Source organism: Pseudonaja textilis, chromosome 6 (assembly GCF_049901715.1).
Source record: "Pseudonaja textilis isolate UNSWEBS1 chromosome 6, rPseTex1.2, whole genome shotgun sequence".
Classification (NCBI taxonomy): domain Eukaryota; kingdom Metazoa; phylum Chordata; class Lepidosauria; order Squamata; family Elapidae; genus Pseudonaja; species Pseudonaja textilis.
The window spans coordinates 45,651,117-45,668,388 of NC_141995.1; the positions used below are offsets into that span (position 1 = coordinate 45,651,117).

General features: G+C 43.0%; 1 protein-coding gene across 5 annotated transcripts in view; it reads right to left on the reverse strand.

Annotated features, from left to right (window-relative positions):
- KCNIP4 (potassium voltage-gated channel interacting protein 4) overlaps window positions 1-17,272 on the reverse strand; it is a 267,695-nt gene that overhangs the window by 78,080 nt on the left and 172,343 nt on the right. Inside the window, exon 1 of one of the 5 annotated variants that reach the window (XM_026699754.2) lies at window positions 11,013-11,541. The exons of the other annotated variants lie outside the window; for them this stretch is intronic. Coding sequence (XP_026555539.1) covers window positions 11,013-11,124 — 112 coding nt within the window. The 5' untranslated portion in view covers window positions 11,125-11,541. Of the gene's footprint in view, window positions 1-11,012; window positions 11,542-17,272 lie in introns of those variants that run through there. 5 annotated transcript variants of the gene reach the window in all.

The following is a 17,272-nucleotide window of genomic DNA, read 5'->3' on the forward strand; positions in this document are numbered from 1 at the left end:
TACTAGAATGTGCAGAAATGGATAGACTAATGCTTACTATTAAGGACAAAGAAGAAACTAAATGCTTTTTGACATGGGACTCATTTTATCAATGGCTAGACAATAAAAACAGAAGAAAGGGACACAAAAAGGATAAATGTTAAAATGGAAATGTGTTAAAAAAAGACAAACAAAATATTATTGTTACTACAGTATTAATGTTATTGTGATAAACGTCATTGTAAACATCTTGATTATGATCGCCCCAAAACAACTGTGCCCAGACAACACACTGTTTGATTGAAATAAAACTTTTTTAAAAATAGATATGATTTCTTCACAAAACTTACAAGTAATTTCTATTGCCACAGGATATGGTGGAAAACACACAATTTAGTGTAAAATCCACTCCACCATCCACCATCATACTGATGTATAAAGGTTTGAAATAGCATTGTATTATTATCCTAGATTATTTATTATTATTATTACTATTACTATTATTAATTTATTTTTCAAATGTCACAAACATAGGAGCTTCCTTTGCAAAATCTTGGCAGCTTGTATTGATTCAACTAAATAAAAGCTACTTTTCCTACAGATTTTGAAGGATTCAATAATTCAATTAGATAAGCTGAGTTAGGTTTTTGGACAACTTCTTTGGTTAAAAATAGCTTCTACATGAAGCAGATGTTTAGGGGGAAAAAGAATAAGCTTTATCACAAGACGTTTCACTTCTCGTCCAAGAACTGAAGAAGCTTCTTGGATGAGAAGTAAAACATCTTCAAAGAAAAACCACTGAAAGCCCAGTTGGCGCATCTTTGGGACAGCCATGACCTGGATGATGGAGAATTTCCATAAATATTTAGAGAGAGGGAAATTTTGCTCAGCAAACTTTATATCTCCATTAACATTTTGTAGTGGCTCAGCTAAGCACCCGGCACCTGGTCTTAGCACCTGAACATTGATAACTCCACTGTCTGCAGCCTAGTGCAGAAATACATTATTTGTTTTTCAAACGGCAAAAATACATACAAATATTTAAATAGGTTGAAGGATGCACAAGATTTCTTCTGGTTAAGACAAGACTTATTCAGGTAGATCACCTTCTCTCCTACTTCTGAAATCTTGTTTGATTTCCCAGGCTAATCTGCAGGCCTACCATGAATTGCCTTGAGGTTCCCCATTCAAGTACAGGAAGTCCCCAACTTAAGACGACAATTGAGACCAAAACGGATGTTGCTGAGTGAGAAATTTGTCAAGTGAGTTTTGCCCCATTGTATGACACTTCACGCCACATTTGTTAAGTGAATCACGCCGCATCTGAGAAGTTAGTAACACGGATGTTAAGTGAACCTGGCTTCCCCGGAAGATTGGTCAGAAGATTGCAACATGTGATCATGTAACCATCATAAATGTGAGTCAGTTGTCAAGCATCCTGTTCTGACCAAGGCTTCCTGAGACAGTAACAATCGCACCCTTAGTCCCAAAGTCCTTTTTTAAAAAATTATTTCAACAGCTATGAATTACAGACACTCACAGCCCGTAATGAGACTCAAACAGTTTGTGGATAGTCCAACAGAAGTTCTGCCATATTCCTTTGGGATAAGTCTGATAACACCCAGCTTTATCACCCTTAAAAGACTGCCAGAGACTAAATTGCCCATTAACTGTACAAGGCCAAATGGAGCACAAAGTCAACACGAAGCTTCAGACTCTAACCTGACCAGAGCGAACAAAGTTGCTTCCTGCAAAGGCTCATGTCCCTTTGCTCCTCCTTTATGTCTTATGAGAGGGCCAATCACCTCCAAGCCTTACTCCCAAGTCGCCCCCTTTGTCTTAACTGTTCTTGTCTTCTGGCACCTCTGTGCATGTGCACACTAGGAACAGGCTCCCCTTGTTCCTCTGCCTCACTGATGCCAGATTCTGGAGGCTCTGGAGTCGGCACCTAACTCCCAGATGGCCCCAGCCCCATCTCTGTGTCAGACGCAGATCCCTCGTCCAAGCCCTCCCCAGATTCCAGGACTGGCCCATGTTCCTCCCCACTGTCTGACTGCTGCCAGCTCCGCAGGCTGTCAGCAGACCACAACACATCCAAATATAAATCACATGATTGTGGGAATGCTGCAATGATCATAAGTGTTAAAAAAAAAATCATCATAAGTCTCTTTTTTCAGTGCTGTTGTAACTTTGAATGGTTACTCCATGAACTGTTGTTAAGTAGAGGACTACCTGTACTAAAAAGGTCCAATTCTCCACGGAGCTGGACGCTGTACTATGATGGCTTTTCAAGGAAACATCTTCAAATTCTCTACCCAAGAAAATATGGAGAGGACAAAGGAAACAGATTGGGGTCAGAGGTAGCAAAACAAGCCCACCTTCCCATCAGAAGTCTAAGTAGGGTATATGAGGAGGGTCATCTCAAATACCGGGCCATAGATGTGTGCCCATAGGTGTCAATGTGTGCGCGAGAGAAGGGAAATGGAGTTCTCCATAGGTCACAGATAACTGATTGCGGCTCAGAAATTCATCGCAGAGTCTCTCATATTGTAGATGATAATCTTGATTCCACCATGGACCTTGGGGCCGTCTCAGCCCCCTCCATTTCATTCTGAATCACTTCAGCATTGGGAGAAGGGTTAACAGGTTTTGCCCAAGTCACCGGTACATGAAATGAACAATTCTATCATTATCTCATAGTCAATTGGATCTATTTTTAGAACCAAATGGATTGTGTGTGTGTGTGTCTGTGTGTGGACATTTTCCAACTCTTCATAGAATGAAACTGTTTGCATTATTTCTTAAAAAGCAAATTTGGGAAAGAACATTAAATAGAGACATTAAGTCTAGTAACTTTGAGGTTCTGCTGTTTTATTCTTTCAGGAGCCACTCCCGACTATAAAAGTGCTGCTTCGACAGGCTTCTTTTGCAGCAAATGTAAATTATTTCCTCCCAAACTCAGCAAATAACCCTGGATCTTTCTTTGGAGACAAGATCTTCCTTTGACCAAAGTCACTGCAACACTGTTTTTAGCTTTCATGAACATTTGCAGGGAGCTAATTAACTGATTAAAAAAAATTAAATACATGGGATACAACAATTGGGTAGTAAATCCTCATTTCCCCAATCATTTGAAAAAAAAAATATTGACATATTTCTTTCAGAAAACCCTTCGATTTATCTATCTACTTAGATTTGGATGAGTTGTATCTTCTCCATTGTACAATAATGTGGGAGCTGAGCCGGGGCAATGGCTCATGTGCCATAGGTTTGCCATCACGGTTATATTTTGAAGTATTGATCAAGGAGGCTCATGTTATGGTTGGTAGAATGCAATATTGTAGGTGAACTCTGCCCACAGCATGGAGTTCTATCCTGACTGGTTCAAAGTTGACTATTGCTAGATCGATTTATCTATCTATCTATTTATTTATCTATCTTCCATCCATCCATCCATCCATCCATCCATCCATCCATCCATCCATCCATCTGTATGCAACAAAATTTCATTTAATGTACTTGCAAAATGACAATAAAGTTATTCTAAGTCTTCCTTCCTTCCTTCCTTCCTTCCTTCCTTCCTTCCTTCCTTCCTTCCTTCCTTCCTTCCTTCCTTCCTTTCTTCCGTGATGGTGCAGTGGTTAGAAGGCAGTATTGCAGGCAAACTCTGTCCACTGCCAAGAGTTTGATCCTGACCGGCTCCAGGTTGACTCAGCCTTCCGTCCTTCCAAGGTCAGTAAATGAGGACCCAGATTGTTGGGGGCAAGAGGCTGACTCTGTAAACCACTTAGAGAAAGCTATAAATCCCTGGGAAGCAGTATATAAGTCTAAGTGCTATTGCTAGTACTTCTTTCCCCCCTCCCTCCCTTCCTTCTGTGATGACGTAGTGGTTAGAAGGCAGTGTTGCAAGCAAACTTTGCCCACTGCCAAGTGTTTGATTCTGACCGGCTCAAGGTTGACTCGGCCTTCCGAGGTCAGTTAAATGAGGACCCAGATGATTGGGGATCAAGAGGCTGACACTGTAAACCTCTTAGAGAGAGGGCTGGAAAGCACCGTGAAGCTGTTTATAAGTCTACGCCCTCGACTCTGACTATTAAAGCCCATACCAAGAAATCGCTATAGGCTGCCATAGGGCAGGATAACAAAGCCACCCCACTCCCACTTATGCACCGGAAGGACATTTCTCTTCTTAAACTTGGTTTAGAAAGGCCAACCTTTCTCTTGGTCCAGAGTCTGATTGAGATGCAACACAAAAGCCTGCAGTTGGTTTTGTCCTGTCCTGTTTTGTTTCCTGGATGCTTCATTCATAAAAAGGTGGAAAAAACCCAATGATGTTAATTTGCCTCCATCCGAGATTTAAAAAAACCAGACAGTGCAAATAATAATCTAATAACCATTGATGTGCGTTGCCACAGGGAGATTGGAAGTGGCAAGGACCTTTTTAGCTTCCGGTTAATTGAGCACATCTGCGGACAGATTTGGGGTTGACAGAACATTCTGACAGCAGATGACATCTGCAGCCAAGTGACATTTCTCTTTCAATACCTAAGAGGGATTTAAGAATCTCACACCCACCAAAGCCCTGGAACAATCCATTTCAATGTAAACCAAGGGTAGGCAACCCATGGCTCCAGAGCCACATGAGACTCTTTTGGCCCTCTGCTGTGGCTCCCTGTTGGCTGATCCCATCCCTGGCTGGCACCACCCCTCCCCTCCCTGTCACTCCTCACCTAGCCTGAGAAGGTTAAGGGTGATGGCAGGGGATGGAGATTCGCTCCGTATTCCACAGCAGGAGGTGACTGGGTGGGAATGAGCGTTCTTCTCTACAGAAGAACAGACACAAAATGGTCTCACTAGACAACTGGTTGTAACTTGAGAACTACCTATTTATCTTCGCCAGTTTTTAATGGCTAATTTTCACGGGGGATGAAATCAAAGTGGAACCTTATTTAAGGTTCAAGGAAACAGGTGACTCTTTCTCTGTGGACGTGAAATTCAGATAAATGAAACCAGACATATAAATTAGCTTACAAACTCTGCTTTGTAACTTCTTTGAACTAAATAAACTAAAGAACCACAATAAATATTTCCAAGAACTGTTTTTTTTTTTCTTTTGTAGGTCTACAGAGAGCTAAAGGTCGTCCACAAACAGAATTCCTGCTGATAATCCCCCCCTTTCAGTCTTTTGACCAAATAGATTCTTCACATGTGCAGGTGGTCTTTTAATGAATGAATTAATTGCACAACCTCTCTATATAAAAGCAAAATACCCCTCACACATCATCACAAAATCTCCACAACCATCAAGCCTACAAACTTGAAATTTGGCACGTTTGTTCCTCTTGGCTTCTAGGGGCTCACTGAGAAAGGATTTTTCCAAATGACCCTCAGAGCATTTAGAGTATTTCCTATATTATTATTCTCATTATTAACATGCTCTAATGCTAAGGAGTTCCACTCCCCCTCCCCACCTGAAAAGAAATCGCTTCCAAATGCAAAACACAAGCAGAGGAGAGGAGTTTCAGTTTCAGTTTTACAGCAGCACCAAGCAGCTTTAGTACAGAACAGTTGAGCTAAGCCACACCCAGGCTCCTTGCTGTCTCCTTCCTCACACAGCAAATACTGCTTCAGTTTCCAAACAGCCCTCAACTCTCTCACACACTGACAGGACGCTAACCAGATGAATACCCATGGATGCTGGTAGGCAGAAGCAGAATTCCCCCCCCCCCGCCTTATTTTCCTCCCCAAAAACTAAGCCGAACCCCCTGTAGTGAAGGATGGGTATCCAGCTAGTTAATGAATAATCATGTAAAGGTTGATAAGAGATCCCATTTAACCATATTAAATCTGAAATTAAGCTAGAAATAGCAGCTCTCTTTCCTAAGCCAGAGAGGACAGTACCTAGGATTGTGTTATGCATTCATTGTTTAATTGCAACTCGATTCTTGTATAAAGCATTTTTATGTGTATTTTTACCACATATTCTAAGGCAGATAAAGCAAATGAGGCTGCATCCTGTTTTCATTGATCGATTCTTCAAAATGCATGATCAGCTAGACTTTTCCTGACAGGGAAGAATTCTTGGGGCTGAATTTATTGTCTTAATTATCTTTAGATAGCCACCTTAAACACATTTGGGGAGATAAAAAAACACTTTGGTAAAGACACAGATTTCCCTTCCATTCTCCTTAAACCATAACAATGGGCTTAAATGGTCCATTAAAGCACAATTTTTATTTGTTTATTTGTTGGTTGCCTTGGCTGCTGAAAACAGAACAGAAATCAAAGAAACAAACCCCCTCCAGAGATCATCCTTCAATTCTGCCAATGCCTTAATTACTTTTTCCCTCCTTCTGATGCCGCTGGGAAGAATCAACTATATCGCAGCCATTTGTCTGATAACCGGAGTTTAGCTGAACGGAAACCTTTCCTGTTTAATCGTAATCCCAGAATAAGATAAGCACAGAATCCTGGAAGAGTCTCATTAACTATCCCTCTCTCTCTCTCTCTCTCTCTCCCTCCCTCCCTCCCTCCTGGAGAGAGAGGTGGGGAGAAGGAGAGAGGAGGAGGAGGAGGAGGAGGAAGAAAAACTAGGCAAACTAGAAGAGCTAGAAGAAGCAGAAACATAAGAAGCAGAAGCAAAAGAGGAAGAAGAAGAGGAGGAGGAGGAGGAGGAGGAGGAGGAGGAGGAGGAGGAGGAGATCTAGATGAACTAGAAGAAGAGCTAGAAGAAGCAGAAGCAGAACTAGAAGAAAAACTAGAACTAGAGGAACTAGAAGAAGAGCTAGAAGAAGCAGAAGCAAAAGAAGAGGAGGAGGAGGAGGAGGAGGAGGAGGAAGAAGAAGAAGAGGAAGAAGAAGAAGAGAAGAAGAAGAAGAAGAAGAAGAAGAAGAAGAAGAAGAAGAAGAAGAAGAAGGAGGAGGAGGAGGAGGAGGAGAGGAGGAGGAGGAGGAGGAGGAGAGGAGGAGGAGGAGGAGGAGGAGGAGGAAGATTAAAGAATGCACAGAACCGCCTGCTGCAAATAACAGATTTTCTCTAAAGTACAGGCATGTTGGTATGAATTAGTCTTTCACGAAAGCTAGTTTCATTTATTAATGCTGCTTTTTCCCAACAAACATGCTTCTTCTCCACTTAAACACATTTAGTTTTTACAATCAAAAGAGTTTAAAAGGAGGAACAGAGCTCTTATACGGGAAGTCTTAGACTTATGACCATTTGTTCGGGAACCAAGTTCAGAACTGGGAGGGTGCTGGAATGAAGGGGGCTTATGGGCTGTACTCAACGTTACAGCGGGCCCTTGGCAATTTGCCTGCTTTTATGACCAACTGCAGGGACGCTACGACGGCTCCCACCTCCTGTCTCGCCTTGCATCCCAAGAGGCCCCGGCATGCTTTGATCCCTTGACCTCTTCCCAAATCGCCTTTCGGAAAGAGCATCCAGCCCATGTAATGGGCGGCCTTCCTGTTCAATCAATCAGAATAGGCTGGAAGGGACCTTGAGGTTTTCTAGTCCAGCCCCCTTGTCAAGCAGGAGATCCTATAATCATTTCAGACAAGCGGCTGTTTAATCTCTTCTTAAAAGCCTCCAGTGATGGAGCACCCACCACTTCTGGAGGCAACTTCTGTTCCACCGGTTGACTGTTCTCAGCGTGAGGAAGTTTCTCCTTAATTCCAGGTTGCTTCTCTCCTTGGTGAGTTTCCACCTGTTGCTTCTTGTCCTGCCTTCAAGGGCTTCGAAGAATAGGTTGACCCCCCTCCTCTCTGGAAGACTGCTATCATTTCTCCTTAGTTCTAGGTTGCTTCCCTCCTGGATAAGTCACACCTCTTATCACACCGTAGTCCTCACAGGATGGTGTACAAGGAAGCTAACATACATGTACTTATAAGGAAGAGGCTTTACCCAGAGGGACTTTTGGAATTCCCTGGGATTTCTACAGGTGCAGGGCCTGCCAGGGTGATGCTGGACTGAAGAATGCCCAAGAGCTGGCTTTTGAAATGCATCCTTTGAGGTGGGGAGAGATTGTACAGCCATAGAACCAATGGGATCTGGCCCGCTTCCTTCCCCGCACCCCAATATATTCTTGTTCTGGGTTCTAATTATGACCTACTATGCTATTTTAAGCTGGGGACACCATTATACCATGTTCATGGATAACACTGGGAAAATCTCCCAGTTGTACATTGCACACAATGTGCATCTCCATCTCTCCCTCCCTCCCTTCCTCTCTCTGCATCTCTCTCTCGCCCATCCTCCTGCCCTCCCTCTCCCACCCACCCTCTCTCCCTCCCCATCTCCAACTCTCTCCCCCTCTCCCTCCATCTTTCTCTCCTTCTCTCCCTCTCTTCATCTCTCCCTCTCCCTCCCTCTCCCTCCTCTATCTCTCCATCTCTCTCTCTCCCTCTCCCCCTCCCCCCTCTCTTCCTCCCACCCGTCCTCCCTCTCTCCCTCCCCCTCCCTTTTTCTCTTCCCCTCCCCTCTCTCTCCATCTCTCTCCATCTCTCCCTCCCTCCCTTCCTCTCGCTGCATCTCTCTCTCCCCATCCTCCTGCCCTCCCTCTCCCACCCACCCTCTCTCCCTCCCCATCTCCACCTCTCCCCCTCTCCCTCCATCTCTCTCTCTCCATCTCTCTCTCTTCTCTCCCTCTCTTCATCTCTCTCTCTCTCCCCTCTCCTCCCTCCCTCTCTTCCTCCCACCCTTCCTCCATCTCTCCCCCTCCCCTCCCTTTCTCTCTTCCCCTCCCCTCTCTCTCCATCTCTGCCTCCCTCCCCCTTCTCTTCTAGAAAAGAAATATAAGATTAGTTCACCTCCTTGTAATTGTCCTCTTCTGCACAATTTTATTTTTTCAATCCACGTAGCCGTTGGGATCAGAGAGTCAGAAACTGTAGGAGCTCCCAGGTGAGCTTTTCAGTTCAAATGCACAAATGCTTGCTAAGCATTATCTTAGGACTGCAGAAAACCAGCAGAACCCGACAACAATTTTGTGCCTTCAGCTTCAGGATGGGAAAACACCTGATTTCTGACCGGCGCACCATTTAGCTGAAAACAGAGGCCCAGGCTTTGAAGAAGGCATCTTCCAGCTCTTGCAAACCGTGAGAAACAGGACTCAAACCCAAGACCTCAATGCCATGATCATCATCTCTTTAGCTCAACTTCTAAGTCTACTTTTCTTTCCCTGGTTTCAATGCCAAACTAAACTCAATTTTAGCACTCCGCCTGCATACACACACACACGCACACACACACGCACACACGCACACACAAATTTTATGCTATCCTGTACCTTCCCTAATTTTTGCATGAGAGGGATTATCTTTCAACCTGCTACAAAATCTGTCTATCTGCTACAAAAACATCCACACGTAAACTACATGTTGCACTTTAAACCCAGCATACTCTTACCGTGTTGACCAGAGCGGCTGTTTTCCAGCCCTAACCCTAACTTACCTTATTATTTTAGGAGTGCAACAAAGTTCCAACCCTTACAGTGCTGAAGTATATAGCCTAGTCTATTTCTTTTACTGAATCAAAAGGATTTAATCAAAAACACAAGGACTATTGATGTATCTCAGATCCTGGATCCTTTTTAGTGGCGTCATGCAGTCAATTTCCCCTTTTAAGTCAGTACGGTTTTGCTATTTTGCATCGGCTGTATACTTATTATAGTCTTATCGTTAATATTATTTAAGCCTAAATTCACAAACAAAGGTATTCTTAGTGATGAGATGAAGATTTATCCACTTGCAACAAGTGATAGCACCCAGCTGGACTTGCATGATTTTATTTTTTTTAAAAAAGGAAGTGGGATTTGATTTGGTTAATTTTTGGATGGGAAATCACTAGAAAATCTCAAAACTATAGGCTAAATGCAGAAGTTGGAAAACACATCCTAAAATACAGTTATGGCAAGCTACTTCTGAATTTTTGCCAGGAAACGAACATGGCTGTGGCATCATCCCCATACTCAGAGTTGAACTCAATTCACGCTTCCCTGTTATACATTATTTATTGCTGTTCACTGCTGATAAAGTAATTGCTATTGAAATATTTCTGAAGTTTTCTACGAAGACTAGATTTAAGGAGAGTCTCTTTCTTCTATCATTTCTTTTAATGTCAGGGCAGAATTATTTAGCAATTCTTAAGAAGCTAATAGTTGCTGATTTCACTTTCTGAAGACATTATACAGTTGAACAAGATAAAAAGAGAGGAAAAGAAGAAGAAGAATTGTGGGAGACTCTGAGGGTGTGCCATTTCTAAGGAAATTGGCTGGGGAGAAACACTATGTGAGCAATCTGAATAATTTCAGTTTGCTTGCAATCTAGAGAATGAAATGAGAGGGTTACAGTTTTAATTTTTAGAAGCAGGTTTAACGAAGAAACCCCAAGAAAATAAGATGCTCATAAGTTCATCTACTGAACCCTACAGGAAGTTTTGTTTATACACCTGGCGCTCCTTTACAGGGAAATAAACGGAACAGGCTGCAAGGCAATACGAATATATTAAAAACATTTTATCATTTGTTCCCAAGGACACACATTACAACCAATACTCAGGGTGGCTTGGAGTATTGACTGACACCTTAGCCAGTCAAGCTTCTCCGGTTCTGAGATGACAAATAAACAGAACACACCCCAACTAGTTTTCCAGAAATCTGTTCGTGTGGAAAAGCAACCCGTATTAATAACGGAATCAGAAAAGTTCCAATTCGACGTAGCCATGAATCTGTATGCAAGGAAAAGAACCTGTTTGGACTCTAACTTTCTTACTCCCGCGGAGTGGTTTAGAGATGCCTTTCTGCCTCCATCCCTGAAAAACGTAGCAGCATCAGGAAGCTGCAGGGACTGAACCGTAGAAATAGAAACACAAACAAAACATGATTTACAGCCAGAAATTGCAGAAGCTTCTTGGCACCAGTTTATGAGCAGCATGCCTGATCCTCCAACGCCAAAGGGACTGACGGAGAGCAAGAAGAAGCAGTAGCGGCAGAAGCAGCTGGCACTACCTACAAAGAGAACAATTCAAAGCCACCACTTTACCTTCGGAGAAGTCTATCAGTCCAAGCAAGTGCAGCAGCTTCAGGGATGCAAAGATTATCACAACAATGCCCACTGTTTGCAGACCCTCTGATTCCCATTCCAAAGTCAACATTGTCCCAGATGGTGTTTCATGCCAATCAGCTGCCAAGCCACCACACAGTCTATAAAGGAAAGTTTAAGTCACTCTAACCGGGGGTGGGGTTGTTTTGGGGTTTTTTGTTTTGCCTCCCATGCAAAAAAAAAAAAAAGTTGCCAGCACAGCCAGAAAGGAAATAAGGTGACCAGGCAGGTGCTAACTGAAACCCCTGGTCTCCTGCATCCTGATGCTTTGGGATGCTAATTGTGACCTCGTCACCAGAAGAAAAAAAACAGGCATCCGACACCACCAAGCCTTCTTATTTCTCCGCTGCTAGGAGGGCATCCATCCCGGATTTCCAGACTGCAGTATTTGTTTGGAAAAAAGCAAGGCTGCTTAAAGGAAGAGGCATGAGCGAGCAGACCGAAGCGCCAGCCTTCAATGACAGGTCAGGCGCTCGCAAGCTCCTGCTTTACGGCTCAGCTCCCGCTGAAAAGAACAGCCCTTCGGAGCTTGTCAGAGATCAGATTAATCATCGGATGCATTTGCATCTTTGTCGTTAATGGTTTTAATTTGCGGGCTTTGGATCAACACCAGAAGTTTCCTCTTCTCACTGGAACACAAGGGACGCCCCTCCTGTCTCTTGGCAGAGGGCATTGCCTCCACGAAATCCCTGTCTCCAAACATCCCAGAAATGAAAGGACAGAAGAATTAAAGCACCAGTTGCATCCAAGGAAAGAAACAACGTGGCTTGCATTGTCAACTTAGATATCTGTCCTAAAAAGCGGGGAAAGAAAATGGGAAAAAAGGGACGAAACCCAAAGTTGCTTTCTCCAAGAGTTTCCAACTGGACTTTCTGTTTTTTTCTTTGAAGACGTTTCGCTTCTCCTCCAAGGAGCTTCTTCAGCTCTGACTGGTTGGTGGGGAATGGAAGGATTTGCACTCCTTGCAGACAGAGCTGGTCATTTGCACCCTGTTAGAGAGTCCTTGAGGCCACTTGGAGGTTCCTCTGTGTCCTCAGGGCGCTTTTTTTTCAAGAGACAACTGGACTTTCTGTGTTTTTTTTTTCCTTGAAGACAATTTGCTTCTCATGCAAGAAGGATTTATGTTCCTTGCAGGCAGTCATTCCCCAGAGCTGAAGAAGCTTCTTGGATGAGAGGTGAGACACCTTCAAGGAAAAACAAGGAAGTCCAGGTGCCTCTTGAAAAAGCACCTTTGGGACAACTGCGACCTGGGTAACGGAGAACCTCCATAGGTAAAAAGGGCAAAAGTTCCTCCAATCCAAGAAGCAAAGCACATTTAATAAAGGGCTTTGCTAGCACTTTCTTGAATCGCCCTGAAAGAAGTTGAAGTTTTGAGGCAAAGCTAGAGCAACTCCAGGTTTTCTTATGGGTCTCCTATTGCTATTTTGCCGGCATAAAATGCACAGCTGAACCCTTAGGGCCATGGAAAGGAAGCAAACAAGCAGGTTGCAGATTGACTATCATTACAAAAATAGGGTGAGATAAAATATAAAAGACATGTTTTATTTTTTCAATTGAAGCTAGGAAGTGAATCATCAAATGGACACAGAGAATTCCAATTCCTTTTTTAAAGGCACAGAGCACTGCAAATTGCAAGAAAAAAAGGATCTTGGAAGAAAAAAGGATGACACCTTTTATCTGTGCTAAAATTAGAATACTTTTTTTTCTAATGGGGATTACAAATGGTCATGTTTCCATATTTAAATGGGAGTGAAAGGCTGGCTGCATTGGCACACAAACACAGTGGGAAAATGGTGACAAGCCAACCCAAATCCAGGTATGGATAAAAAGATTGCCAAGGTTAAATCGGCCGAGTGAACCCAAATCATAAGTGTTTCTTGCGGCAGTTTCTAATGAAGACGATGTTACAAGCCCAGCTGTGAACAATTCTGGTATGGAGAAACATATGGAAGGCAGAAAACCAAGCCAGGGGTAAGGACCAAAAAGCGAAGGGAAAGTGTGAAGCCAAAGGAGGATTCACACAAGAAATGGGGACAAAACAAAAATACAACCGTCAGGTCAGAAACTGTACAATTGTGAAGGATACGGTGGAACTTTGAGACTGGTGTGTTATTTCAAAAGAAGTCTTTTACCGTTTAAGAACAATTTGACAGTGGATCTAGACATAAGCATTTCTTTTTCACTAGACCTTGTGATGTGAAGATCAGATAGCCTTCTCCTTCCTAACTTTCGTCTGTATTCCTGTAGTAGGACAAGAGTTGGACTCCATAATATCGGATTTGATGGTTCTGTTTCAGGTTATCTGGAATTTTTTCACCCCAAAACTAAATACTTTACATGTCTACTCCAAAAGGATCCCATGTTCAGTGAGGTTCATGATTACATTAATGCAAACATTATGGCAACTCTATCCCCATTGAAATCACGTACCAGCTTAATAGCCTCAAACATGACTTGCTTGGAGTCTCAGATATGAACAGAGTAGTTGAGTGCCCCTCCAACTGTAGGTGGGGATGTCAACCACCCCCATCACATCTGCTGTAGGCAGCACAATGTTTTTGTGTAGCCCTGGTTACAAAGGATGATTTATATTTTTTAAAAAATGATTTTGCCTCTTCCACCCAACCTTGATTTATTTTATTGTCATTCATCTTCCTGTTATATCTGTTACTGAACAAAAGCAATAACAAATGAAGCCATGCCAGGGCTGAGACCAGGCAAGCTATTTAAGAGAATAACAGAGTTGGAAGGGACCTTGGAGGTCATGTAGTCCAACCCCCTGTTCAAGCAGGAGACCCTAGGCTATTTCAGACAGTCTCTTCCCAAAAACCTCCAGGGAGCGTTCACAGCTTCACAATTTCTGAAGGTGAGCCATTCTACTCAGTGTTGGGATTCAATTTTTTTTACTACCGGTTCTGTGGGCGTGGCTTGGCTTGATGGGTGTGGCTTGGGGTAAGCCAGCGTGGCTTGGTGGGTGTGGCAGGGGAAGGATACTGCAAAATCCCCATTACCTCCCCACCCCCACTAACCTGCTTTCCAGCTCCGTTCTCCTGTGCAGAGCAACCAAAGAAGACCCAGCCGATCAGCTGGGACTCAACGGGAGGCAGAGAAGAGATGGGGTGGGAGGGCCAGTCAGAGGTGGGATTGGCCGGTTCTCCGAACTACTCAAAATTTCCATTACCAGTTCTCCAGAATTGGTCAGAACCTGCTGAATCCCACCTCTGCTTCCACTGATTGATCGATCTAATTTCTCCTTAATTCCAGGTTGCTTCTCTCCTTGATTAGTTTCCATTCCTTGTTTCTTGTCCTGCCTTCAGGGGCTTTGGAGAATAGGCTGACCCACAAGAGACCTGATGTCCACCAAGAAGAACATGAGATGGTTGCATCCAAATTGGTGGGATTCAATTTTTTTTTACTACTGGTTCTGTGGGTGTAGCTAGGTGGGTGTGGCCAGGTGGGTCATGTGACTAGGTGGGTGTAGTTATGTGGTGTTTTTCCCCGTTTCACAGCATGCCTCTGTGCCCTGTTTTTTTGCCTCCTGGGCCTCAGGGAAGCCTCCTGGCGAAGTAAGAACAACAGTGAGCAGGGGGAAATCCGCTGTGCCATGTGATTTAGATTAGCTAGAAAGCAAGAAATCTGATGATTTCCTGATTTTTAGCTAATCTAAATCACAGCTGATTGTTGGAAATACCAGTTCGGATGAACCAGTAGCATTTTTTTTTACTACTGGTTCGCTTGAACCGGGCTGAACCGGTAGAATACCACCACTAGGGACAGACCATCCTGGAGGAAACCTCTCTGTGTGGGGCTATTAAGCATTTCCACTGACTTGACGGCACAGAAAGTGTTGTAATGACGAGGCAGTCGAGTTGCTTGATCATGATCAACTGAATCATGATGAACTTTATTGGAGTCTAGTCTTGTATTTATACACATTTTTAGTAATCCTCCAACATTGGTTAACTTTGGTTACTGCTTAACTTTCGTTACTGTTTAGCATAATAGTAATTAACACAATTAATTATCTCTAGTTAAAGTCTAACATATGTTTACTTCCTCTCTCTAATCCTCCATTAGATTGGTGACTTTGTTTGCCTGAGTTGTATTTGCTTGGAAACATTCTTTATCTGAGGTTTGCCATCCGAGATAGGAACACTCCTGCAATTACAACTCTACAAGAAAGAAGCCACCAATTTCACACGCATGTTTCCATTTAGGTTTTGTGAGCCACCCAACAATATTTCACAAAGGTGCATGACTTATAATTTATTATATTTCTCATTCCCCACCACCACCCTGCCCTACTGATTCAAGGGGCAAGAAGAAGAGATAAAAAACTCACTGACTCCGGTCTGAATCCCACCGTTTGCTCTAATTGGAAGCAAAGAATCACTTCTTAAATCAACACAATCCATTATGCCCTATTCAGCTAAAGCAAACCAAATGGACACTGACCTACTTTTCTTTGTTTGGAACCTCATTAATTGGGTCTCCAAAAGGCGAGCATTGATACTCACTCACTCACTCTCTCTGTGCAACCCACCCCCACCATTCCTAGATAAGCCAAAATTAACTTCCCAAAGTTGGTCCACAGTCTTTCCTTCCCTCCTTTGCAAAGAAAAGAGGGGGACTTTAACAGAAGACACAAATCACCGCTCTGGAGAAGCTTTGAGACAAGGTTTCTGTAGTGGGAGAGAGTTAAATTTCTCCATTGTTTTCCTAGGGGATTCATAACAAAATTGAGAAAGTGTCACAAAACCACTTGATTGTCAGGAAGATATTTTCTTTCCCAGAAGTGGAGAAAAAAACTCTTACAAAATTTTGATGACCTCCACAGAACAGGATCCCATTAAGAGTTTTATATTCTCACACTAAATTTCACAGTGTAGTCAAGAAAAGGAGTGGCAGAGACCAGAGGCAGAGTCAAAAGAGGAATCAGTCCAGAATCTCTGTGTTTCCACAAGTAGACTAAGCCCAACCCCTGTTGAATTCCATTAACCCTTCTCCAGCATCTAAATAATAAATAAATAAATAAAAATAATAATGCTAACCATTAACTGACTATATTTCCATGCATAGGCAAGAGTACTAAATCAGTTTCATTGGTACTTAATATGCAGCCTAGTCTTTTGTGTCTTACACACATCACTGGACGTCCATGGAGGCCGTCCACTTCAGAAGATGATCTGAAAATTGCAGAGAGCGCCACCACAGATAGAGAAAATGGTCTATGTAGACCCCAGTGTTTTAAATACGAAAGAGGGACCCTTGCATCACCCATTTTCCTTTTGAACATGACTGAAAGAGTATTCTCACATTCAAGTCTCCGAAAAGAGATACTTCTTTCCCCATTAATGTTAGCTTAAAATTTCGGGTTTTTATGAGCCAGATTAACGTAAAGTCTTGTTTCTTCAAAAATCTGTCCATGTAGGGGTTGGGTTTTTTTTTTGTTTGTTTGTTTTTGTTTTGATAAGCCGGAAGTGACCCAGAATTGCCTTCTTCTAAAACTTCCCTTTCATGGTGGCTTCCCATCCAAGTTTGTTCTTAGGTTCCATAACGTCTCCAGAATTCATCAGAGAATCATTCACTTTGGATTTGCTGCCAATGAATCTGGTTAGAGCCATGGTGGAGCAGTGGTTAGAATGCAGTATTGCAGCCCAACTCACTGCTCACTACCACGAGTTCGATCCTGACCAGCTCAAAATTGACTCTGCCCTTCCTTCCTTCCTTCCTTCCTTCCTTCTTTCCTCCCTTCCTTTGTTATGGTTAGAATGCAGTATTGCAGGCTAACTCTGCCAACTACCAGCAGTTCGATCCTGATCGGCTCAAGGTTGACTCAGCCTTCTGTCCTTCCGAGGTTGGTAAAATGAGGACCCAGATTATTGGGGGCAAGAGGCTGACTCTGTAAAACCGCTTAGAGAGGGCTGTAAAAGCTGTGTGAAGTGGTATATAAGACTAAGTGCTAGTACTATTTAGTCTAAATATTAGAAATGGGTGAATCACCCAGTTCCAATTCTGTTTGAGAAGTTAAATTGATTCAGACCAAACCATTGCTTTGCTTCCTCAAATCAACTCAGATTCTTGACTTGGTTAAGAAGAAAGGACATGTGCAAATATGTACGTATGTATTATTTCAATCTGAATATTCATCAAATCAAAACGGGACAAAAGCAGCCAACGCAGACATATGGGGACTCAAG